Source organism: Mastigoproctus giganteus, chromosome 2 (genome assembly GCF_048544385.1).
Source record: "Mastigoproctus giganteus isolate SK-2022 chromosome 2, ASM4854438v1, whole genome shotgun sequence".
NCBI lineage: Eukaryota > Metazoa > Arthropoda > Arachnida > Uropygi > Thelyphonidae > Mastigoproctus > Mastigoproctus giganteus.
In genome coordinates, this window is record NC_143576.1 from 16,321,279 (window position 1) to 16,348,344 (window position 27,066).

General features: G+C 35.6%; 1 protein-coding gene across 1 annotated transcript in view; it reads right to left on the bottom strand.

Moving 5' to 3' along the window:
• Tmem131 (Transmembrane protein 131) overlaps nucleotides 1-27,066 on the bottom strand; it is a 448,968-nt gene that overhangs the window by 199,115 nt on the left and 222,787 nt on the right. Inside the window, exons 19-20 of the mRNA XM_090388275.1 lie at nucleotides 18,763-18,915; nucleotides 7,978-8,053 (exon numbers count right to left, since the gene is read on the bottom strand). Of these exons, the coding sequence (XP_090244401.1) occupies nucleotides 7,978-8,053; nucleotides 18,763-18,915 (229 nt within the window). The remainder of the gene's footprint in view (nucleotides 1-7,977; nucleotides 8,054-18,762; nucleotides 18,916-27,066) is intronic.

Sequence of the window (27,066 nt, forward strand, 5' to 3'; positions counted from 1 at the left end):
AGGCACAAGTTTTAACTTTAGAAGAGGGGACTTTGACGGTATAAAGTGTTACATGGCATCTGTGAAATTGGCAGATTGCCGAGGGATGGCGAATACATTTGAATTATGGAATATTTTTAAAGAAACAAATCACAGAAGCCATGAATGCATATATACCTTTAAGAAAATATTGCACGAGGGATGTTGAAATGGGTGACTGCAGAGCTAGCTGGTCAAATAGACAGAAAAAGATAGCAAGGGACAACTACGGAGCAATGAAAAGTACTGAAGCCTATAACAGACCAATTGATGACGTTACCAACAGCAAATTCTAAATGGAAAGCATTCAAAGAATTAATCTTGGAAGCTACTAGGCTTTTCATACCAACTAAGAAACATTGTTCAAGGTTTAGGCCTAAATGGATGTCAGATGAACTAATGAGACATGTAACAGAGAAGAAAAATGCATGGGATACATATAAATTAACAGGTGACACAGAAGCCTATGGACTTATGTAGATATAAGTTGGTCGGTTAGGGAGGTCACGAGAAATTTTTGGCAAAGGATGCAAAGAAAAACAGCAGAGTTCTTTCCTTATGTAAACTCTAGAAGGAAGTGGATAAATCAGATCAGTCCACTAGATACTGATGGTTCAACTGTTGACGATAATGCTCAGGTAGCTAACAAACTGAATAAGTATTCTGCATCTACATTTACACATGAGGAGTTATTCAGGGAGGGGAATACCACAGGTGTATTAAACTATGGTAGTGAATTAAATGTATTTTTAATAACTGAGAGCAAAGTGGAGGAGAAATTGTTGAAGATAACATACTGGAGATGTGAAAATGTGACCCCAAACCACAAAGGAGGATTAGTTTAACTTCTGTTTTGGGGAAATTAATGGAGGCACTGGTTAAAGAAGCAGCACAGGATCATCTAGACAACACTTTGGTTATAGTTCGGACACAGCATGTGTTTTTTAAGGGGAAGTCTTGTCTGACCAATCTGATTGGATACTATGATGTGGTCACAAAGGAACTGGATGCAAAAAATAATTTTGATATCATATACTTATATCATATATTTTGATATCTTAGGAAAGCTTTTGATGCTGTTACACATGGAAGACTACTGTATAAATTGGAGCAGTATGGCAATAAGAACAAATTGCTGCTTTGGATAAATGGATGATTGAGTGGGAGAAGACAGAGTGGTAATCAACGGACACTACTCTTCGTGGACTAATGTTATTAGTGGAGTCACCCAGGGTTCAAAATTGGGCCCATTGTTGTTTTCTGTATTTATTAATGATATTGATGAAGGTATATATCAGGCTTAATGTCTAAGTTTGCAGATGATAAAAAGATTGGCAGGGTTGTTAATGACACTAATTACAGTATGCTACTGTAACAGGATCTAGAAAAGTTGAGCAGATGGGCTGAGAGGTGGCAACTGAAGTTTAACATTTACAAATGTAAAGTACTGCATATGGGTAGAAGTAACCCCAGAGTAATGTATCAACAATGTGGTACAAACTCAGAGTGGTAGATAATGAAAAGGACCTGTGGGTAATTGTGCAGGCAGATATGAAGTTTTCCGAACAGTGCAGACATTCTGTAAGAGTAGCTCATGGTGTCTTGTCAAAGATATGCAAGAATTTTTCTAGCAGTGATAAGGAGGTGATTATCCCCTTGTATAAGGCAATGGTCAGGCCACACCTTGAGTACTGTATACAGGTCTGGAGGCCTCATTTTAGGAAGGATGTAGAGCTGCTGGAATGAGTACTGAGAAGGGCAACAAGATTAGTGAATGGAACAAAGGGTTGCTCTTACAAAGAAATCCTTAAGTTTTGCAAGTTACAGGGTCTGGAGATTAGGCACCTGCGAGGTGATCTGACTGAGGTATATAAGGCCTTGAATTGTTTGAGCAAACTCAACGCTGGTGGAATTCTTCTTGTTGCCCAGATTAGTTGTCTGAGGGGACATAAATTCAAATTGAGGAAAGACAGTTGTAGGATAGATGTGCAGAAATTTGCCTTTAGCCAGCGGGTAGTTGGTTGGCGGAACAGACTTCCATCGATCGTTGTAGAAGTTGACAGCTTAAATAAATTCAAGGCAGAACTAGACACTCATTTGGAGTGAATAGATTGGTGAAATGGGAAGGATTTTTTTGGCTGATGCTGTATAAGCTTGCTTTCTTGCATTATATGCCTCTACTAATGCTAATAGGTATACATTGATCTGTAACCGTACCACAAATAAGGTCAGGGAGGCCAAGGCTGTATATGAGAAAGAGCTGGCTAAAAGAGCAAAGAATGGGGACAAAGAGTTTTTCATGTATTTCACATACATACAAGGAAGAAAAAAGTGAATCAGATTGGACCCTTGTACACTGGGTGTGGTGAAGTCTTAGACTACCCAGCTGATGTTGTGGATGAATTTTGCATCTGTCTTTATTGACAAAAGACTCTTCATGCTGAGAAGAGGCTGTGTGAGTGAGGCAGAGCCATATAAAATTAGTGGTCACAATTATAGATGATTGTTTATTAACATAAAGGCAATAAGACTCCTGGAGTTAATGGCATATACTCTGTAGTTTTGAGGGAGGGCATGAGGGAATGTATCGAACCACTGACATTAATTATGAGGGCATCCTTTGGACTCGGGGGAGATTCTTATGGACCGGAGAAGTGCCAATGTATCGGAAATACAAAAAAGCGGTTCTAAGAGTGAAGTTGGTCTAACTACAGACTGGCTAGTCTGACTGACTTCAGTGACATGAAAAATCTTAGAGGCAGTGATTAAAAATGAAATCCAGGGATATTTATATAGATATGGCATTCGGAAATTGGTTGTATTTGAGGTTTTTTGGCACAAGGGCCTCTTTGGCCATATGGTGCCTGTTCACAATTTACTTATCACTGATTTATATTATTATGATTGGATATTACTGAAATTTATGCATTTCAAATACTTAAACAGTTCCACAAAATTTGCTTCATTGCCAAGGATATGTGATAAGGTTAAGGGTTCTTGCAAGTTGCTGGATTTTCAGATAGATGAAAACTGTGGACATCCAACAAGAATATGATTTATTGTTAGCTGCGACTGGCAATAAAACTCCGATGAGATCTTCTCCCAGAAGCAAACACAAATGAGCTGGATGGGAATGACCAATGTGGAGTCTTGCCAGAATCACTTCTCACCTGCTTCTACTGAAACTGGAAGACCACGGGGTGTGGCTTTTTTTTTATTTTATTTGCAATAGTTTGTTATTCATTTGAGTTTGCTGGAGGTGAGACCATTGTTTCCTACAGTTGTTTTAATAAATTTTTAGTCAGTGTAGGGCACTTTCAGTTGACTGGAGGATCCAGAGTTGGGATGTTTAGCAGTCTCATCCACACATTCATTACTCAGGATGCCAACATGACCAGGGACCCAGCAGAATGTAATATTCAGGTTGGCTGTTTGATAGTAAAATAATTTTATCGGATCTCTTTAAGAATAAGATTAGAGGTGGAAAAGGTAGACTGAATGGCAGTGATTGTCCTTAGAGAGTTGGTATATATCTGTTGATATGGTGGTTGTTTATGTTATCTAGAGCTAGTTTTATTGCAAATAATTCTGCAGTATAGATAATACATTCAGTAGGAACAGACACAGCTACTGAGAAGGAGGAAGAAACTGCTGCAGCTGTTTTGGATCTATCAGTATATATTTGTACTTTCTCTGAATTTTCCAAGGAATGTGCTTTATGCAGCTGCTGAAAGTTTGTGTTTGTCAGGGAGGATTTTCCCCATCTTCAAAAGAAATTGTTGCAGAGAGGTGAGAATTCAGTCCAGGGAAGTTCAGGAGTATCAAGGTCTTGGATTATATTATGAAAGTTGATGTCCAGGTATTCTGAAGGACACACAACATGGCTTTGTTAAGGGTAAATCATGCTTAACTAATTTAGTGGGCTATTTTGACAGTTACTTATGAGCTGGATTTAGGGAATAATTTCGACAGTTTATTTGGATTTTAGCAAAGCATTTAACTTGGCCCTCAAGAGAGGTTACTGTATTAAGCTTGAGCAGGTTGGGATTACCTCTAAGTTTCTATGATGGATTTCTGGGTGACTTATGGGCAGAAGGCAGTGGGATGCGATTAATGGATATTCATCAGATTGGTGTACTTGGACCACTGTTGTTTCTCATTTTCATAAATGATATAGATGAAGGGATAGAAGGTGTGATGTCAAAATTTGCAGATGACATAAAGATTGGCAGAGTCTTTAATGATCATTGCCAAGCAGCACTCCTTCAAGATGACTTGGACAGACTTCAAAGATGTTTAGAGAAGTGGCAGCTATGTTTTAATGCTGCTAAATACAAGGTCTTACATTTTGGGAATAGCAACCCACAAATAAATTATATACTTGGTGGGGTTGAATTAAAAACAGTGGAGGAGGAAAGGGATCTGGGAGTCACAATACGGGCAGATATGAAGTTTTCTGAACAATGCAAACAGGCCTCAGGAAAGCCCATGGTGTCCTGTCAATGATTTATCAAACACTATCCTGTAGAGATAGGGAGGTTGTAATCCCACTGTATAATGCAATTGTAAGACCACATTTGGAATACTGTGTTCAAGTATGGCAACCTCATCTGATAAAAGACATCAAGCTTCTTGAAAAGGTCCAAAATACGGGCAACTCAAATGGTGAGATTGGCAGAAGGATGACCAAATGAGGAATGACTCCGACTATGTGATCTACAGAGTTTGGTAACCAGGCACCTCAGAGGTGACCTGATTGAGGTTTATAAGCCTCCGAGAGCAATTAGTAAAATGAATGAAGGTAATTCAGAATTCTCACTGTTCTAAAGGATTCCAGAACAATGGTTCATAAATTGAAATTACAGGCTTGTGGTTTAGATTATATTGTATTGTAAATAAGTTTTCTTTTAGACAGCGAGTTGCTGATAGCTGGAACAAGTTGTCCTCACAGGTAATTCAGGCTGACAGTTCGAATAAATTCAAAGATTGACTGGATACTTACCTGTGTGAGGAGGGAAGCATATAATTTGTGTTTTATCTACTTGTTTTTTTTTTTTTTTTTTTTTGCCAGTGCAGCAAAAGCCACTGGCTTCCTTGTACTATATGGCAAATACTATTACTATATGTAATATTTAGTCATTAAGAAATGGGGTTAATAAAATCTACTTGCCTATTTATTCATGTAACTGACAATTTACACTGTTTCAAGTTTTAATAATTTTACTGCTACTATAAGTAACAATGTTTCAACTCAATTTCACACATTTTACTTTCTCTTTGCACCCTGGTGGTCTGCAAGTGCATTGTGCATGTCACTCATGACATGTAGAATGCACTTGGAAATTACAGGGTTGCAAACAGAAAGCAAAAAGAGTTGAATATGTTTGTCCTAGATAAAACACAAGCAGATCTTTTAAGCAGTATATAGTCTATAACTTTGGTTATATGCGTGAATTATAGGAAATAATTTCTGACCTGTAGTTTATTGTGATAAACTAGACAATGAGAGATCATCTCATAGGATCAAATTAAAACGTTTTTGTGTTAAAAATAAGAAAATTTCAGAATTTTTCTTGCTTTGAAAGATAATGGAATGTTTTGCTTTAAGTTTTTTGACAGCTGTTTATTTAAAGATTGATTTTCTCTTTTTAGACGTCTGATTAAAAAGTTTACAGATTAAAAGGCCAGGTAGGATAAACTTTTATATAATTTTTTGGCATTAATCAAGGACTCTGGCATCTAAACAGAGCATACAGACAAATCAGTTAAAGATGACATTTAATGTGTGAAGCACTGTTTTTTTTATAAACTACATCTTTACTTTAAATAAATATACATTCATATACAGTAAACCCCCACTATTCGCGGTCGCTGATTTAATATAAAATAAAACCTAAAAAAAAAAAATGTGAATTTTAAAGCGCCGTGAACATTTTCCGCCACAAAAAACATGGGCGTGGCTAAAATTATCTTTCCCGGTAAAAAAGAGCTCAGTGGGTGGGGGGTGACAAAATCGCGAGCGTGGATGTTTCTCGCTAATCCTTCTTCAGTATGTGTTATGCACTTGTCATGGAAGGTTTCGTCGTTTGCTTTTAATTTATATGCTTATAAATTGAATAAACTTATAAGTTTATAAATTGATATGTTTATAAATTGAATAAACTTATCAATTTATAAATTGATATGCTTAAAAGTGATAAATCTACCATTTTGCACTGTAAAACAGACTTTTTCTAGTGTGTTAATAGAAGAAAGTGACTTTATTGTGGACAAATTCTTTCTAACTCATACAAAAATATGGCTACGAATAACAAGGGAAATGTGAAAAGATCAAAGAAGGTGATGACATTAGCGAATAAAATTGAGTTATTAGATAAAATTTCTAATGGTGAAAGTGTCTCCTCAATGGCAAAATATTATAAAATCGATGAGTCAATCAACAGTACGATCAATCAAGAAATCGGAAGAAAAAATCCGCCGTAGCGTCCGTGAAAACGCGCTAATTGCTTCAAAAATTTGCTCTGTAACTCGTGATGGTAAATTAGAAAAAAATGGAAAAAGCTTTAAATCTGTGGATAGAAGACAGAACTCATAAGAAAATTCCGTTAAGTTCACTCATCATTAGTGAAAAGGCAAAACTCCTTTATCAACACTTTAGCAAAACTGGTGAAAACACTGGCAGGATAAGTTTTTTAGCTAGCAAAGGCGCTGGTTTGAAAGATTTGTTTGAAATTTCTATAAATATATGAAGGTACATATAATGAAGTCATATCATGAAGGTACATATAATACATACATAGACAAAATTTTAGACTAGTTTTTCTTATATATTTCATACTTTGGAAAGGAACCCCTTTATTACTATGGGAGCCATAACTCAGTATTCGCATTTTCGGTATTCGCGGCATTTCTCAGGAACGTAACCCCCGCAAATAGCGGGGGTTTCCTGTATATTTATTTAAAGAAAATCGAGTGTTACTAGGGTATCAACATTTTGTACATTTAAAAACGTTGTTTAAGTTTTAGCAATTAAACAGGTTGCCACCAAATATGTTTTTAGAAGCTTTATATATCAACTGCCTTTGTGAACATGCCACATTGTTTTCTGTGAAAATATATTCATACTAGTTTTCTTTTCTAAAGGAGGGCTCATTATTTATTTAGCATGATCACACTAGAGAATTCAATTATAGCTTACTTTGGAAGCAGAACTTGGTAAAAGGAGGAAACCATTGACTAGCCAATTTTTGGACAAAGTTAATTGTAAAATATCTTTGCTTAAGATACTTTTAGTTAAAAGTGGTGCAGTGGAATTTTGTACACCAGTTAAAATTTTAACTTTAATTTTAAGAAAGAATAAGGCAAAATTTTTCAAAAAAGCTCATGGAACCCTCATCAAAGACAGCAAAGGAGCCTTCAACATCTAAGTCTGCATCATAATCCACTGCAAAATTACCTTCTCAATCCATGCAAAAACACTATCTGCAAGTCCTTTAAGCGAATAAAGACTTCTGTATAATAACTGCCAACACTATGAGGCTGAGATGAATTGATTTTAAGAAAGTAGTATGTAAGATTAATTTTGGAAGCAGATGGAGATTAATGTTTTATATTAAACTTAGCATTTGAATTTATTAAAATTTAAAAATTTTATTTTTTTAAAACTGAAAATGTATTAAAATTTTTGAGTTGAAAAAATACTCTGTATAGATTGGATAACACTTAGTAGTAACAATATTAAAAATTTTTATATCATAATTAGACATTTTATATTTCTCTGCATTCTCGAATTAAAACTCATTATAATGTGTAAGCGTATTACTCAACTTCTGGATTTCCTTTACAAGTTTTCAAGAACATGCAATTTCCCAAAATCAAACACTATCTTTATAAAATTTTTAGAGTAGAGTTGCTGCCAAACTGAGTAGTATTTATACATATCCATATGAATTCACTTACTAGATGTGGTTGTAGGCAAGCCACTATAACATTTGTGTTTACATTCCCTCCTTGGATCAAACAGGATTCTTCCAACCTAGAAAAGAGTCAACTTGTAAAATAAATCCTAAGGGCAAGAAGTTTAATTTAACATTTAGCAAACAAATAAATAACTAATAAATTTAGAAGTTAATTCATTCTTAATTAATAGTAAATAACTATGTTTAAATAATGAAACTATCTTCTGATTACAGAAATGAAAACTAATATAACCATTTTTCTTTAAAGAAATATGAGTACAAATAGCCATTCTAAGCTTATGCCATTGGAACTGAATTACTAATAATAATTCAGTTCTAATGAAACTGAATACTAAAATAAAGTGCTTTAGAATACACGAAGAAAATTTTAAAACACAGTCTGAATACCATAAGGTTATCACTTGTAGGTTTACTGAATTTGCAGTTAAAGAACAAAACTAAATTAGAACAACATTCTTATTACACATCTGGTGAGTATGGGCTTGGCACACCCAGGGTCCTGAGCTAGATATCAGCATAAGCCCCAGGCTTCCTTGCACTATATGGCGGCAGCTGCTGCTGCTGCTGCTACTGCTACTACTAATAAAAGGGGCGATGTTGTCTTCTGTTGCTTAACATTGACAAATGTAAAGTACTACGTATGGGAAGCAGTAACCCGCAGAGAAACGTATCAGCTCTGTGGTACTACACTGACAGTGGTAGAGAACGAAAAGGACCTGGGGGTAATTGTGCAGGCAGATATGAAGTTTTCTGAGCAGTGCAGACGGTCTGCTCATGGTGTCTTGTCAATGATATACAGGAATTTTTCTAGTAGGGATAAGGAGGTGATTCTCCCCTTGTATAAGGCAATGGTCAGATCACACCTTGAGTACTGTATACAGGTGTGGAGGCCTCATTTTAAGAAGGATGTAGATTAGTGAATGGAACAAAGGGTTGCTCTTACGGAGAAAGGCTTAAATTTTGCAAATTACAGTGTCTGGAGACTAGGCATATGCGAGGTGATCTGATTGACGTGCATAAAGCCTTGAATGGTTTGAGCATGCTCAGTGCCGATGGGATTCTTCCTCTTGCTCAGAATAATCACCTGAGAGGGCATAAATTCAAATTAAGTTTTTTTTTTTTTTTTATGTAAATCCCAAACATGAGAGGTATTAGAACCTATAGTACTTAGCACCCTGCTTGGGTTGGAGGTTGAGTTAAGACAGATGTAGGTTAGATGTGTGGAAGTTTGCCTTTAGCCAGCAGGTAGTTGGTTGGTGGAAGAGACTTCCATCCTTTGTTGTGGAAGTTGATAGCCTAAATAAATTTAAGGCTGAGCTGGACAGGTATTTGGAACAAACAGAGGGGTGAAATGGGAGTGATTTTTTTTTTTTTTTTGGCTGATGTTGCATAAGCTTGCTTTCTTGCATCATATGCCTCTACTAATGCCAAAGCTAATGATCTCCATCAAGGTAAGCTGTATGGGACCGCGCCATAATAACGGATAGGACAATCCCGCACAACAGACTGGACATAACCCTTGTGGACAAGAAGGAAAAGGCTACCTATCTGATTGACATAGCAGTACCCAACACTGGCAACTTGCAGAAAACCCATGGGGAAAATATCAGGAAGTACACGAACCTAAGACAGGAGATCAAAGAGATATGGCATATGCTACAAGTAATGACCATCCTGATCATCATGTCAACCACAGGTATGGTGCCAAAGACCCTACATAACAGTCTAGCACAATAGGTCTCCCAGCAAACACCTACAAGGAACTCCAGAAAGTCGCAATCCATCTACACCAGACATAACAACAACCACCCTGTGTACTTGGTAGCAATACTCGCCATGAGGTGGAACCCCCAATCAGGAAGAAATAATATAAGAACAATAATAATAATAATAATAATAATAATAATAATCATCCTCTTGAAACCTTAAAAAAATAAAATAAATTACCAGAGAACATTCAAAATAAATAAGAACATGTCTTTAATCTCATTTGTGCTTGTAAAACATGGTATAGCTCATTAAAGTTATATTTTTTAAAACCTTAATTTATTTTTGGTGGTCAACATTTCAATCTAGTATATGAGTGCATGATTATTATTTTCATGTATTAATGATTTATTTATATGCTATTTGAATAATCAAATAAATAAATCAAATAAATCTGTACAATAAAATATTTATAAAAATTATGCTGTTATTAAAAGATAACTACTAATTAATACATCATTACACCATGATTATTAACTTTTTTTTAAACAGTATCACATATAAGAACTTCTGCCAGACCCTTGATCATATGCATTACTCCACTTGGTGATCAGAATGTCTAGGAAAGAGATGGAAGTGTCTTGTGATAACACGTAAGTATCCCATTCATAGAGGGCAATCCTTAACCTCTCTTGCCATACAAAAATTTTCATTTTGACATTTTTCTTTTGTGAAACTTCTCTACTCGAAAAAACACAATCGTAGCTTCAAGGAATACCACTAAATATTTTCCCTAATGAATGTGTATTTAATAGTATATAGTTGTTTCTCATGTAAGAAACAACTGTATACTATTAAAGCAATCGCCTGGATAACTCAAAATTCTGTTTCCACAAAGCATTACTGACAGAGAGGGAATCACACTTGACTGCCAATTCAAATCACACAAAGAGATTTTTAAGATATGAAAATGAATTGAAATAAACTTTGAAATGTCAAGAGTCAATGCTTGAATTTTGCTAAACTCAACAGTTGTTCTTGACATTTCAAAGGCATTTTGGTATTGTTTGGCATAAAGGTCTTCTAAATAAGCTTCCAGCTTATAGGGTATAATATGGCCTAAGTAGTCCTTGCACCAGAAATTCCCATAACAACCAACTTATGGATTGCTGACTGCCTTTTGTAAATGGGTATCCAGTTTTCTCTCTCACCACTTTTCTCTCTACCATCAACCACAGGGACTGCTCACTGTGGTTGATGGTAGATGATTCTCTGTCTTCTAACTTCTCCACTAATGCTGGTGTTTCCCCAAGGTTCAGTTCTTTCTCCCATTCTTTTCCTCTTGTATATTAATGACCTTCTTCCTTTGACCAGAAATCCTATCCATAGTTTTGCTGATGATAGCACATTGCATTCCATGTTCCAGTGTGAAAAACCTTGCTTTACACTAACAGCTTGAACTTCTCAAATATCCACTACCAATTCCTTAAATGGTGATCTCCAGTTAATCCTCCAATGGGACCAAGTTAACTTAGTTGACTTCAATCCTAAAACTTAGTCCTGTCTTGTATCTTGCAAAAAGGATTCTTCTGCTCCCATGCTTATTTTCAATGACACTCAGATTTCTATACAAGATCACATACCTCTATTAGGGATTACCGACTTCTAATCTCAATTGGCTAAACTGTACATTGCAAATGTTGCTTCCTCTCCATCTAAAAAAAATGGGTTTTCTCTTTCACTCTCCGCATTACTTTTCTTCCAAACAGCTACTCTGAATGGGGCAGTGCTCTCATAACTTATCTCAGGTTTCTAGACTCCATTCAAAAGAAGGGGCAGTTAAATTAATTAATGACCCATCCCCTGCAAAGTCTCCCAACTCTCTGTCTTGTAAATGCTCTGTTTCCTGCATGCCTTTTCTACAGATACTTCCATGAGTACTGTTCTGCTGAATTGGTTTCTATAATTCCCTCTCTCTATTCTAAACCAGTCGAAACATCTGCCGCAACCAGTCAACATCCTTTTACTGTCCAATTTCAAACTCATATATTTTCTGAAAATTACAATCTACAGAAATTCAAGTCTAATGTCAACAAGCATCTTCTTTCATCTTTTTAACTGTAAAACTTATGTATAGTACTAAGTAAACTAGATTATAGTACCTTTGTGTTTGGGGTTTCCATAAAAAAAAAATAATAATAAAAATAAAAACCCTGCTAGAATGCAGAGACAATATAAGTCATGGTCCCTGATGAGAATACCTGCCTCCAAATTCTATCCATTTTAGATTATTTTAGTTCATTTAAATTAATTTCTCACCTTTTTAATTCTTTTACAGGATTACACAAATTTATATTATAAAACTTCCATCTAACCAATTTATTTCTCACCCACTATCAGATACGCAAATTCTACGCTCGAGACTTAGACTCCGCCAGAAGGCATTTAAGTTCCATCTTCCCCCTGTTCCTATGGTTTAACAGATTTATTTACTGCACTCACCTTCATTCACCTTCTTACTCACACACTTATATAGGTATAGGCGTTCTTCTTATGAACTCAGTATTCACCTCATTTTACCCTTCAGTGTGCAGTATTCACCTCATTTTACCCTTCTTTGAAGTTTCACAAATGAACCTTTAGCTATACACTATACACCCTACTTAAATCTACAGAAATGCACACAATCCAGCCAAGGGTCATGCAATGCCTGTTTAATTGCTGGACATTGTGTAACTAGGAAATATGAAAATCTTTTGGCCTATAAAGGTGACAGCAATTAGCTGTTGTTGTTGTTATTTGGTTTTTAGGAGCATTAGCAACTAAGGCCATATTGCTCTGGGGATATGCAGTGGCCATTCCCTGACCTTTCTGCATCCTCCGTATTCGGTGGTCACGGGCTCGGACAGCAATTAGCCTGGAATTCATTTCAAACATGTATGCTAAGCAATGAGCACACAGAAAAGAGCTAGTAGGGTTTTCACATGGAAATGATAGTGAATGTCCAACAAATAAAATACCTACGCATGCTACTGATCAGAAATTAAATATTCCAACGTCAATAACTGGCAATGGTTTCAAGAATCTACCCGATTCTTAGAAACAACCACGTAGATGCAAAATACAAACAAAATCAAGGGTGAAGAAACCTAGTATAATCCAGAAAAATAATTACACTAAAATAACATAAATGTTTTCAGATTACAGAAAAGTAAAGTCATTTGTAACCATTTTATTATTTCACAAAAAATGGGTACAATCAGCCATTTTAAGTTTATACCATCGGAACTGAATTTTTATTAATAATCCAGTTCTGACAAAGTTGTTATTGTTGGACTGGAGAGTTAATGGTACAAGAACTACTATAGCCAAATTGCACCTGTCATTGTGATACAAAACAGATTTACACATGGATAACATAGGTTTATCATTTTCTGAATAACTGATAAGAAACTTGGCTAAGTTCAGATCATCTCCAATGTTATTAAGTGATCAGAAATATGCAATTCTGGTCAAATGGTAATTAGTATTAGCACTAGCAGAGGCATATGATGTAAGAAAGCAAGCTTATACATCATCAGTCAAAAAAAAAAAAAAAAAAACCACACAGCCTTCCCATTTTACCTATCTATTTGGTCCAAAACTTTGTCCACTTCTTCCTTGAATTTATTTAAGCTATCAACTTCCACAATGACAGATGGAAGTTTGTTCAGGCAATCAACTACTCGCTGGCTAAAGGCAAATTTCCGCACATCATTTCTACAACTGTCTTTTCTCAATTTTTTGAGCTTATACCACCCTCAAAGTTTGTATTCTGAGCAGGAGGAAGAATCCCATCAGCATTAAGCCTGCTCAAACCATTCAAAGCCTTATACACCTCAACCAGATAACTTCGCAGGTGCCTAGTCTCCAGATGCTGCAATTTGCAGAACTTAAGCCTTTCTTTGTAAGAGCATCCCTTTGTTCCCCTCACCAGTCTTGTTGACCTTCTCTGTACTTGTTCTAGCAACTATACATCCTTCCTAAAATGAGGCCTCCAGACGTATGCAGTAAACTTGTGGCCTGATCATTCCCTTATACAAGGGGATAATCATCTCCTTATCCCTGCTGGAAAAATTCCTGTATATCATTGGCAAGACCCCATGACCAGCTCTGGCAGCATGCACTACTCAGATAGCTTCATATCTGACTGCACAATTACCCCCCCCCAAGTATTTTTCATTCTTCACTACCCTGAGTGTTGTTCCACACAGTTTGTACATTTCTCTGGGATTACTGCTACCCATATGCAGTACTTTGCATTTGTTCGCTTTATAACCTCCGTTGTCATTTCTGAGCATATCTGCCCACTTTTCTGGAACCTGTTGTAGTAGCATACTGTCTTTACAGAAGAGGAGAAAAAGCAGTATGTACTGGAACGTAAGAACAAGTTTGAGCTTCTGCAGACTGTTCTGGACCAAGATATCAAAAAGGAATACTATATCTGCCTGAAAGTGATAAAGCCCAAGAAATCTATAGGTAAAAAGAAGTCGAAAGAAGAAAAAATTAGTCAAGAAACACTTGTCGTTATGAACTGAAGACAACAAAGGAAGAGCAAGATAACACTGAGTATACTGAGTTTTTTATCTGGTATAACACTGAGTATACTGAGTTAGGCAAAGCCATTAGAAAGAGACTCAGAGAGAACATAAGAAGATTTAACACAAGAAAAGTAGAACAAACATTAAGGGATCATAAGGAACAACAAATTTTTTAGACGCAGAGGAAGCAATATCTGTACTGTGCTTGTGCCAAGAGAGATTAGAAGTCAGGGTAATCCCCAAAAGGGATATATATCATCTTGCCTAGAAATTAGAGTGGCACTAAAGATAAGAACAGGAGCAGAAAAATCCTTTTTGCGAGATATAAGACAGGACTGACAGCCAAATCCTCTGCTTGCACCTTCACGATGGTGGGACTGTTAGTAATCCTAGGTATAACCCCCATGCGCAAGCACACTGTGGGTGACCACCCAGGTGTGAATCAACGTAAGCAGGGATCGAGGTGTGGCGCCCGCACCACATGGAGGAATGCCGCCCCTCCGTGTTACCAGACAATACTAGGTGGTAGATGCCTCTCATCAACTGGTGCAATACCACCAATTTGCTTATTGGAGGCTTGAAGTGTTTAGTCTCCAGAGCTAAGTTCCGGTCAACACTTCCCCATTTTTTCCATCATGCGGTATGATTGATGTCTTTTAAGCTTATGATAAACACCATGGTGAGATCCAAATTAACATTTTGAGGAGGCAGCTCTAAAACAGTGTTTGCAGGTCGGCTGCTAGTTAGTACACCAGACCGAACCTATTGGTAACTCTCTAGGAGGCTTCCGGATCAGCTAGTGTATAACCTTGCTACTTCTACTCTGCCAGATAGTGACTGGAGGGAGTCCGAGTAGTGTGTATGCGGAGGACACTGTCAAGGCCACGGTTATATATCTGGTGAGTATGCGCTTGGCACACCCAAGGTCCTGAACTGGATATCATCATTCTTCTCTTTCTTGGTGATTCCCTTTTCTCTCTCTCTCAACGTAATGCAGAAAGTTTTTTTTTTTATCTGGTACAACATAAGTCTCATGCTTCCTTGTACCATATGGCTAATAATAATAATAATAATAATAATAATAATAATAATATTCTTACCACGTGTACACCATATCCAAAAATTTCATTACTTGATACAGTATGTCTCCCCCTGCCCCACTTTTTCTTACTATTGAATACACCATGAATTGTCAAACTAATAGAGCAAGCTTATCTGCGAAAAGATAGAAACCTCCCAAACACTTTGTAGTTCATTTCACAAATATACATGACCTCAGTTCTAATCTCAATGATGTCCATTTCCACTTACAGTTTGATAAACCCCATGTACCTTTTCTGACAGAATCTCAGTTATCAGTTGAGTCAACCAGTGCTCATCTCAGTAGCCCAAATTATTTGCTGTATGATTCCTTTTGCCTCAAAGGTGCTACTTGTGCACATGTCCGTTCTGATATTCCCTGTCAGAGATTTGGTAATTTGGAATCTCCTCTTTTCGATCTTCTCTAGCTTAAAATCTCTCTACCTCATTTTGTCAAATTCATCTGTTGTCTCTACCATTCTCCCAACTCTCCACTAATCACTTGGAACTCATTGACTTCCTCTCTTTGCAACTTGACTTTCTCCAGTCAACTTTTCTAACAGTGAGGTAATTTTCCTTAGTGATTTTAATGTTCACAACTTCAGCTGGCTTCTGTTTTCTAGTCACACAGACCCAGCTGGCCGAGATGCTGAGGTTTTTGCAATTACTAATGACCTCGCACAGATTGTTCAATTACCTATCAGAATTCCAAACAATCCTAACCATACAGCCAATACGCTTGATCTTTTTCTCACAAACAACCCTTCTAAGTACACGGCTGAAGTGAGTGGTCCTTTAGGCACCTCAGATCACAAGTTGGTGATTGTCTCTTCTCCAGTGCAGCCTTTATCTTATGGCTATTCCCAAACTCGTATTGTTTGGCATTACAAGGATGCAACGTGGGTTGACCTGCAGGATTTCTTTTCTTCTTTTCCTTGGTTGGATTACTGTTTCAATACTGCTGATGTCAACGTTTTCTCAGATCGTGTCAGTGAAATTATTCTTGTAGGAATGGAATCCTTTATTCCACATGCCACTTTAAAATCTCGTCCTTTATCAGGTAATTCTCCAGAGGTGCAAAGAAAACTTAGTTGATTTCAATCCTTCTAAAACTATATCTCACAAAAAGGATTCTTATGTTCCTATGCTTATCTCTGATGACACTGATTTCTAAGCAAGATTATATATCTCTATTCGGATTACCATGACTCTAATCTCTCTTGGCATAAACCCATTACAAATATTGCTTCCTCTACATCTAAAAAACTGAGTTTTCTCTTTAACTCTTGGTGTTACTTTTCTTCCAAGCTGTTCACTCTATACAAATCTGCCCTACTATGGAATATTGTTCCCACATCCCATATCGGTGTCCCCAAAACCTCTCTCAGGCTTATAAATTCCATTCAAAAGAGGGCGGCTAGTTCAATTAGACTCAATGCCTTTTCTATAGATAGTTCCATGGGCACTGCTCTTTCGAAATGTCTTCTATAATTCCCCCTCTCTCTCTTCCAAAGCAGTCCCAACATGTGCTGCAACCAGTCAACTTCCTTTTACTCTCCAACTTCAAACTCACAGAAACAACTTTTCACCTTCCTCATTTATTCATTCAATTTCTGTTTTCTAAAACAACCTTCCTTCATAAGTATTTTCTGAAAATTACAATCTACAGAAGTTCAAGTCTAATGTCAACAAGTATCTTCTTTCATCTGCTCAACCTTCAACCCATGCATGGTACTAAATACTATAGGTTTTAATGCCTCTTGTGTTTGGGGGGTTTCATAAAAAAAAAAAAAAAAAAAAAAAAAAATCACTGCTATTATTCTGCGTTCCTAAAGAGTTGGTAATTACAAAGAATTAAAGGTTTCCTATGCTGCTGAAAAGAGATGCACAGAATCTAAAATGGCCAGTTTGTATGACTGCATATCTGACTACAACTTCTGAAGCAGAAGCAGCCTATACATAATACTTCACAAAACATTACTTTGGAACTTTAATGACTAACTGGTTAACTGGTGTGGTGATCAGAAGAAATTTAATTCAAACTTTGCTGAGTTAACAATACTTCATGGTTCAAAAACAGAATTTTTTTGGTTTTTCTGTTCTTTGTTCCCATTTTTCTATTGAACATCTAAACATGGTCATCAAAAATCCTAGATTCAAAGCTGACATAATGGCACAGTATTCAGTTCTTATAATACTGTAGTTTCAGTATTTAGCCTTATGGTTAACCTATCCAGATGTGTGCCTCATGGCGGGGAAGGGAATATCTAGATAAGGCATAACATTTGCTTTTACCTTTAAAAGCAATGGCTATAGGAAAGCCCATATTATAAAAACAGCCTGAAATCATAAGGATTCAATTAATGAGAGTCTTACAAAAGCTGAAGTTAAATAAACTTTCTAGAATTTAGATCCAGAAGTTGATAAAACTGAATCAAGTGATACATAAAATAGATACAGACAATATTACTACATAAAAAAAAAAAAAAAAATGAATAAATAAAAATAAAAAAGTAACTACTTCCCTCCCTCCCCTTTTAAATTATTACATTCCAATTTGACATTTGTTAATAATTTCACTCTAATGTTGGCCTGAAGTCAGAATAAGAAAAACTTAATATTTAAAAGTATGTAAAAAGTTTTTAGAAAATTTCAATTTTCCATATAAAAACTTGCTACCAAAAATCCATGTGTGTTTGGAAAATTCATTCTTACTTATAAAGGGGTTAAAGATCTCTCTCTCTCTCTCTCTCTCGTATTCCTTAACTAGATTAAGATGATTGGCTTTCCATGGTTCAACTTGCATATCAATGACAGTGACTGAGTCCCTGTTGATAGCTTGGTAGACCTTATATAAGTCAGCATAATTCTTGAACTGATCTGACCTGTCGTTAGAGCCTGAACAAAATTGTCCTACCTTCACCTTCTTGGTGGTGAATTTAACGGAATGCTCTGCAGCTTACATCACATAAGAAATCTCAAGCTTCTGAGTTTTCTTTTTTGGTAATTTGATAAAATGTTCGTATCTTACAATTTTGTACTGTTTACTGTCTTCAACACGAATAATGCTATGCTTAACGGATGGATCTGTATCACATAGAATTTTTTTTCTTTTTTTTCCTGCTTTTTGATTGATGCATAATTTCTCTTTTGAATAAACTGCTTTCATTCTGTATTTTTTGTGTGGCTAAAATTTTTGCTCTGAAGAAAAATAAGTTATCAAGGACTAACATCCAGGAATATGAAATTTTAGCTGTTCCATTCTGAATATAGTGGCTGCACGCACTCTTGATAGAAGTGGCAGGTATAAAACAATACAGAACTGACTTCCTTATACCTTGCACAATTATTAACAAAGACAATTAATTTTTATCTTGCATACAAATAATTTAACTTACTGAATTTTTTGTGTTGGGATAAAGCACTGGTGTAGTACTTTTTGTAAAATCAATCTGGAACCTTGAATCCTCTGGAACGGGGGAAATTGATGTAACTGTCATGGAGTGTGAAAAGGTACTATATACTTGTAAGTTCTGTGAGGAGATTTTACCCTAAAATAAAAAAATATATTAATAATAATAATAATAATAATAATAATAATAATAAATAGATAAACTAAATTAACATGTGATATTTATCTGATAATCATTAAATATATAGAGTTAACAGCTATGGCTTATTACAATAGATTCGATTTCAAGATCTTCATTAGCATAAATATAAATTATTACAGTTACTCTCTTAAATGTCATCTGAACTGAAAAACTTTCCTCTATTTCTTCATAATTTCACTTCTCATCCATAATAACAATGTCATTCTGGGTGAGAAGTGAAAAGAGTGTGAGAGAGAGAGAGAGAGAGAGAGAGAGAGAGAGAGAGAGAGAGAGAGAGAGAGAGAGAGTCAAAAAGTAGAAGGGAATCATCAAGAAAGAGAAGAGTGATGATATCCAGCTCAGGATCCTGGGTGTGCCAAGTCCACACTCACTACAGAGGAATAACAATATAATTAGGGAAGGAGAACAGGCAATTGTTTTTCATTAAGGTTATTATTATATTAATACCACGCTTACAACAAATGAAATTAATAATATAGTTTATTAGGCTGTTCGTCTACATTACTATACATTAAAGTGACGTTTCAGGTATCTAACGGATATCCATGATCAGACCATGTCATTTAGGAAACAGAAAATAGAAAAGGTTACAAATTTCCATATGATACTCTCCAGAAATTATAATGAATATAACAGTAACACAAAATGATTACAGTAAAAAATAAATTAAGCAAAAAATCAATTGAACACAATTAAAAATTAATTACAAAAATAATTTTTAAAATAATTTAAAAAATAAATAATTTTTTAAGAAAAGTTTAACTTAAATTTTAAAAAACGATTTTCCTTCCTGAATCTGACAATACTTTTTTGACCGTATATCGTGATCACAGGAATGAAAATTACGCAGTATGTGTGAGCATGGATCTAAAATAGAGATTGTCTTTTACATGCATGCACATAAAAGACGACGAATTGAAGATTTGATATGGATGCCGAACGTTAATAGAATTCTCATGTAATTTTAAATCGATGGTTTCTGCAATTAATAGTCTTGTATAATTACTTTGGACACTTAAGTATTTGTCTCGTTGAATAAAAAAGTATGTTTTTCATTAATAGCATGAAAGAGTACAGTAATTGCTAACCAAACTAATTTTGACACTGCTGAATGAGAAGCACAAACCGAGGACACGTGCTGTTTAAACCTAAAATTCAGCGGAAACTGCGTCAATAATATCATACTTACTCGGGACTTGAATAAAATCAAATTTAACATCTATCGTAAACTAACAAACACCAGTATGCTTCTGCATTATAGCAACTATCACCCATTCACCTGCGAAAGGTCTGTTATCTTTAATCAATTTCTCAATGCCTAATAAATATTGAATGATGGAATCTGCTTTAGACTGAGAAATACAGATATTAACCAGCAGATTCTTAAATAGGGATTAACCCCTTGCTACAATACTGAATTAGGGTACAAGCTAAGGATAGGATACAAAAAAAAAAAAAAAAAAAACCTACACCAACCAACAACAGTAACATCAAAAAATACCTTATTTCTGTCACATATCTTTAACAGTGGCACAAACAGCTTAACATATTCTTTTAAGATTGTGGCCAGACCAATACAGAAATTACAGGCTATACTGAACAATCACTCAGTCCTTTCCTCTTTCGCAACACAAATAAATGACCTGGTATACAACATTTCTTGCAGTGATTGCGACTCGTCTTATCAAGGAACAAAATGGTATCTGCTGCATTTTAGGGTTAAACAGCATGTCCTCAGTTCGTGCTTCTCATTCAGCAGCGTCAGAGTTAGCCTCTTATGCAGTTAACAAAAAAATATTTCAACGAGGCCAAAATACTTAAGCATCCAATGTAGTTGTAAGAGACTATTAATTGCAGAAACATACTGAACAATCACTCAGTCCTTTCCTCTTTCACAACACAAATAAATGACCTGGTATACATTTCTTGCAGTGATTGCGACTCGTCTTATCAAGGAACAAAATGGTATCAGGGTTAAAATGCACGTGTCCTCAGTTCGTGCTTCTCATTCAGCAGCATCAGAGTTAGCCTCTTATGCAGTTAACAAAAAACATATTTCAATGAGGCCAAAATACTTAAGCATCCAACGTAGTTGTAAGAGACTATTAATTGCAGAAACAATTGATTTCTGTAATTAATTTAATAATTTTTAAATAAATTTTTTTATATAAATTTATTTTTTTAAACACATTTTTAAATATGTAATTTCTGCAATTAGCTGCAGAAACTGTCGAAATTAAATTACACAAGTATTCTATTAAAGTTCACTGTCCATATTTAATCTCTGATTCATGGTCTTTTACATGCATGCGTGAAGACAAATAACCTCTATTTTAGATCCATGCTCACATATACTCCGTAATTTTCATTCCTGTGATTACGACATACAGTCAAAAAGCGTTGTCAGCTTCAGGAAGGAAAATCATTTTTCAAAATTTACTTTAAACTTTTTTTAATAAAAAAAAATTTTTTTTTAATTGTTTTTTTTAGTTGTGTTTAATTTATTTTTTACTGTAATCATTTTGTGTTAATGTTATACAGTAATACCCCGACTTACGCGAACTCGGAGTTACGCGGTTCTTGATTTTTTCGTTTGGCAACGCTGCCGCCCACTATCTTCAAGGTCGTTTTTCATATGTTATCGATATCCGGTGCGACGGCGGAGATTGAGAGCGAAAGATGAACAAAATTCAACTTTGCTGCTTTTATGTTTTTTATATCAGTGAAAGGGAAACACATTTCACCATAATAACGTAAAAACCAACACAATTCCAGCTATCGGTATAATCGCAAATGCAATTAGATCGAGTTTACTACCAGTTTATAACAGATTTCACTAGCAGAAACGCAACTGGATTTTTATTGTTTTATGGTAGTAACCCCTAGAAATGTGAGGTGTTAATGGTGTATCTCTGCCTTTATGGTGTTGTTTATTCAGTTGCTACATGCGCGCAGCTTTGTTTATGCGTATCAAGCGTGCTCCTCGTTTTGTAATTGTGCTTTATTCCCTAAAAATTAGTAAAATTAAAAGGTGTGAAAAGGAAGCGTCCTGGTGAAGACACTGCAGATTCAGAGAGAAAAAGAAAAGCAATTATCGATAAACAGAGGCGGACTGGATCAAAAATTCTTAGCCGGGAAAATTTATAGTGGCCTCACACTATGGTTTATGGCCAAAATCACACTGGCCCATCGGGGATTCCCCGGTAAGGCTTAGGGCTAGTCCGCCTCTGTCGATAGAGAAAAAATATGAAATTGTGAAACGCTTTGAGCAAAATGAAAGACCATGTGATATTGCACGTGCTACAGGCCTAAATGAAGCAACGGCGAAAAGCACATAACAATTGCAAACTTGACAGGTTGAAAATTGAAAAGATCTCAATTGTAAAGGGCTTAAAAATTTTAGAAAACATAGACTCCAACGAAGAACGCGTTATAGCTACAAAGCAAGGAATAAAAAAATTATTAGCTTGCTACGAAGAAATTCTGCGTGAAAAAAAGAAACGCGCTGTGTCGTCAGATGAATTTGTTAGATTTTATGAAGCCATCGACATCGAAATAACTTTTTAACGTAAGTCATTTGTTTTTTTAATATATATTTTGTATTAATATGTATAAAGAACTGCAATTTTATTAATATTTTTCTTCTAAACTAGTGTTTTTGTTAGTCCTTGGTCCCAATTAAGCAAAATTTATATGTATTTATATGCAAAGTTATACCCCGACTTACGCAAATTCGACTTACGCGATTTTCGTCGGACCCACCTATCGCGTAACTTCGGGGTATTACTGTATTCATTTTAATTTCTGGAGAGTATCATATGGAAGTGTTCTATGTATATATTGAGGTAAATTTCTCTTATTCTTCTATAAATAAAAATAAGTACAGTCGGTCCTCGTATAACACGTGTTTACATTACACGAATTCGATCATACACGATTTATAAATAGCGGAACGATATCTTATATAACACGAACCAAATTCGCTTAAGCACGATTCGCCTTTGTGTTTACAAGAAATGGCAGTCGAACGCAGAATCATCCCAACCGAAGGAAACACGATAGGAATGAAGAGAAGTTTCTGAAAATGTATTTATTATGTGTTTTATATCAGTGAAGGGGAAACACATTTCACCATAATAACGTAAAAACCAACACAATTCCAGCTATCGGTATAATCGCAAATGGAATTAGATCGAGTTTACTACCCAGTTTATAACAGATTCCACTAGCAGGAACGCAACTGGAAATTGTTTTTATTGTTTTATGGTAGTAACCCCTAGAAATGTGCTTTAGTAAAATGTGAAGTGTTAATAGCGTATCTCTGCCTTTACGGTGTTGTTTATTCAGTTGCAATACGCGCGCAGCTTTGTTTATGTGTATCAAGCGTGCATCCTTGTTTTGTAATTGCGCTTTATTCCCTAAAAATTAGTAAAATACTTAAAAGGTGTGAAAAGGAAGCGTCCTGGCGAAGACACTGCATATCGATAAACAGAGGCGGACTGGATCAAAAATTCTTACCCGGGAAAATTTATAGTGGCCTCATACTATGGTTTATGGCCAAAATCACACCGGCCTCCGGCCCAGTGGGATTTCCCGGGTAAGGCTTATGGCCAGTCCGCCTCTGTCGATAGACAAAAAAATATGAAATTGTGAAACGCTTTGAGGGAAATGAAAGACCATGTGATATTGCACGTGCTACAGACCTAAATGAGGCAACGCCGAGAATTAGAAAGAATGCAGAGAAAATAAAAACAACTTTTATAGCAGGACCAACTCAAAGTGTAATTAAAATCCATTAACACACAAAGAAGTGGAAGAGATGGAATGGCTGTTATCTGTTTGGTTAGAAAATCAAACAAAAAAGTTTGCTTACGATAGAAGCAAAAGCATTAGCAATATTTTATTATGTAATAGTCGTAACAACTTTTATAGCAGGACCAACTCAAAGTGTAATTAAAATCCATTAACACACAAAGAATTGGAAGAGATGGAATGGCTGTTATCTGTTTGGTTAGAAAATCAAACAAAAAAGTTTGCTTACGATAGAAGCAAAAGCATTAGCAATATTTTATTACGTAATAGTCGTAATAAAATACGTAAGCATTTTATTACGACTATTTTATTTAATATAATAATTTTTTACGAATAAAATACGCATTTTATTATAATATAATAAATAATAAAAAATATTTATTATTTATTATTTATTATATTATAATAAAAAAATACGTAAGTATTTTATAACAATTAAAATTACTCGATTATTTATTGTGTTTTGGTTCCAAATGTGTGTGTTCAATCTTGGGTGGTCGGCACCTAACCCCACTTTTCCCATAGGGCCTGTTGTTTATATTGCACGATTTTGCATTGCAAGAGGGTTTCTAGGAACACAACTGTCGTGCTATACGAGGACAGACTGTAATATTGAGAATGGTATCATGGTCACTATCACGATCTACTGCATTGCATGTTAAAAGTTTGCTTTTTCTGTCTTGCTCTGCCATACACCAAATTTTCCCAAAGATTCACTGAATCGCCATACTCACAGATTGTGTTTTATCTAATTGTGTTCCAAATTCACACATAGCAAATTGTCATGCACTGAACTTTTGTACAACAAACTGTCTTGCAATGAACTTATGCAATCCCATTCCTGATATGACAAGGAATGGTGTGATGTAAAAAATGCAGTATCTGGACTGTGGAATATATCAAACTGGCAAAGCTAAAAGAATATTGCATACGACACTTTCTGAAAATGAAACACTTCATAGCATGGATGGTGGTCCTATTTTTAGAAGTCTATTAAGGACTTACACAATTCTCAAGAGAATCTCTAAGGTTACCTGGATAACTAAATAATGATTGATAGGATGCATGTCTTTCACCACACAAGGTGGCCCGAACTGGCCACCTTTCACCGAACAGGGCGATTCAGGAAGGAGGAATAGTAAATAATTTGGGAGGTTATAGTATCGATTATTCTGAGTAAAAAAGTTCCTAAAACATGTGTCCAATTCTCAATGGATATGGAGATGCAGCTGTTTGAAACTGGCATGCACAAAGCCATTATGAGAGCTAATAAAGAACAATAAACAACATTGTTTGTATTTATGACTTTTTGAATGATACAAAACACAAATAATTGACAAATTTTTTAAAGTTCACAATATATGTTCGAAAATCCCACCGCCAACCTTAATGCACTTTGCAACTCTTGTGGTAATATAACGTGTTGGCTTCTCAGGTCGTATTGGCATTCCTTTATGAGGGCAGCAGTATCCAAAATGTGAGCAAGCAATTCGTCTCTTGTATTCATCTTTTCTTTGTATACTGTGCTTTTCATCTAACCCCACAAACAAAAATCAAACGGAGTGAGGTCTGGAGACCTTTGTGGCCAATGAACAGGACCACCATGCTTGAGACGTCATTCAGGGAAAATACAATTTATATATTGTATCACCAGACAGGTATAATTTTCAGGAGCTCTGTCATGCTAAAAGTACATACCAATCCTTGTAGACAAGGGAACATTCTCCAATAGTAGTGGAAGTTCGTTTTGCAGAAATTTTAAGTAAATGGGCCCTGTAAGACGATTTTGTAACACAACAGGTCTAATCACTGATTGTCGATGATACCACACCACACATTTACAGAGAAGTGTTGTTGAAAATTTGTTTCTACAGTGGCATGTGGATTTGTCTGAATTGGTATGAGAGTTATGGGTGTTGTTGATACGTCATGGTTGAAAGTAGCTTCATCGCTAAACAGTATTAATGGAATTAATCGGTGATTAGCATTTACCCATCAACAAAATTCCAATCGGGAGTCGTCTCCTGGATGAAGGTGTTGCACCTGCTGTATGTGAAATGGATGCAAGCCATGCTCACATAATGTTTGCCATACCCTTGTCTGTGGAACACCAATAAGCGTAGAAATTCTTCATGTGATAACAGTAGGACTACGTTCTATCGACTGAAGAACATGTTCTATTTCATCCACATTTTGTTCATTTGCACATTCAGAAGAAATCTGAGTGCTGGGAACTGTACCAGTCTCACACAGTTTGGTGTAGTAAATGCTCTTGAATCCAGTATTCTGCAGTTAGGAAACTGTCAATGGTATTCTCTACAAGCAGCAGTAGCACTTCCACCACAAAAACCGTAGACAAACATCATACTGGCATATTCGGCACGCATAAAGATGTGGGCATTCTTAACAACACTTCTAACACCAAAGAGTATCAGGTTATAACTGCTTCTTGGTCACATATGATTCAAGGAGCTGTGCGTGCCAATTTCTAACAGTTGTGTCTCTGTATCCATTGAGAATTGGACATATGTTTTATGAACTTTTATACTCAGAATAATCGATACTATAGCCTCCTAAAATATTTACTATTCCTCCTGAATCATCCTGTATATTTGTTCAAAATAACATAACATTAACCAAAGTATGGGTGTTTAGTTTATCACATCTTTTAATTCAGTGCACTAAATATTGGCACCACACTACACCATACCATGCCAGTCAGATTCTTGCTGTAACAGAGCTTGAACAGCACAACCTTTAAGTAAGTAGTACAGCACTACATTACTGCTGCTGCAAATTGTGAGAGTGTAAATAGACTTGTATATGGTAGCATTGGTTCACTGCTGTGATTATGTTACCATGATTTTACAAGTTTTTTTATACTAAAAAAAAAAAAAAAAAGCTAAAGATATCACTACTTGCAAGTTACAGGTATGTGTTTTAATGATTCTGATTTGTAATTACCCATTCTTATTATGATGAATTTTATTTTATTTTACAGATTCTTTTTGTTAATTTTCAATTATGATGGGTGTCAATAAGTATTTCCTTTCATCTAAAAATATTTCAGTTAGGGATTTTATATTATGTACATATACTGCTAAATCTTATAAGTTAAGATGTGTTTATTTTTCTAGATCCACTGGTTACTGAACTAGACCCCTGAATACACAGAGAGAGAGAGAGAGAGAGAGAGAGAGAGAGAGAGAGAGAGAGAGAGAGAGAGAGAGAGAGAGAGAGAGAGAGAGAGATAGGGGGGGGGGGAGGTAGTATGCT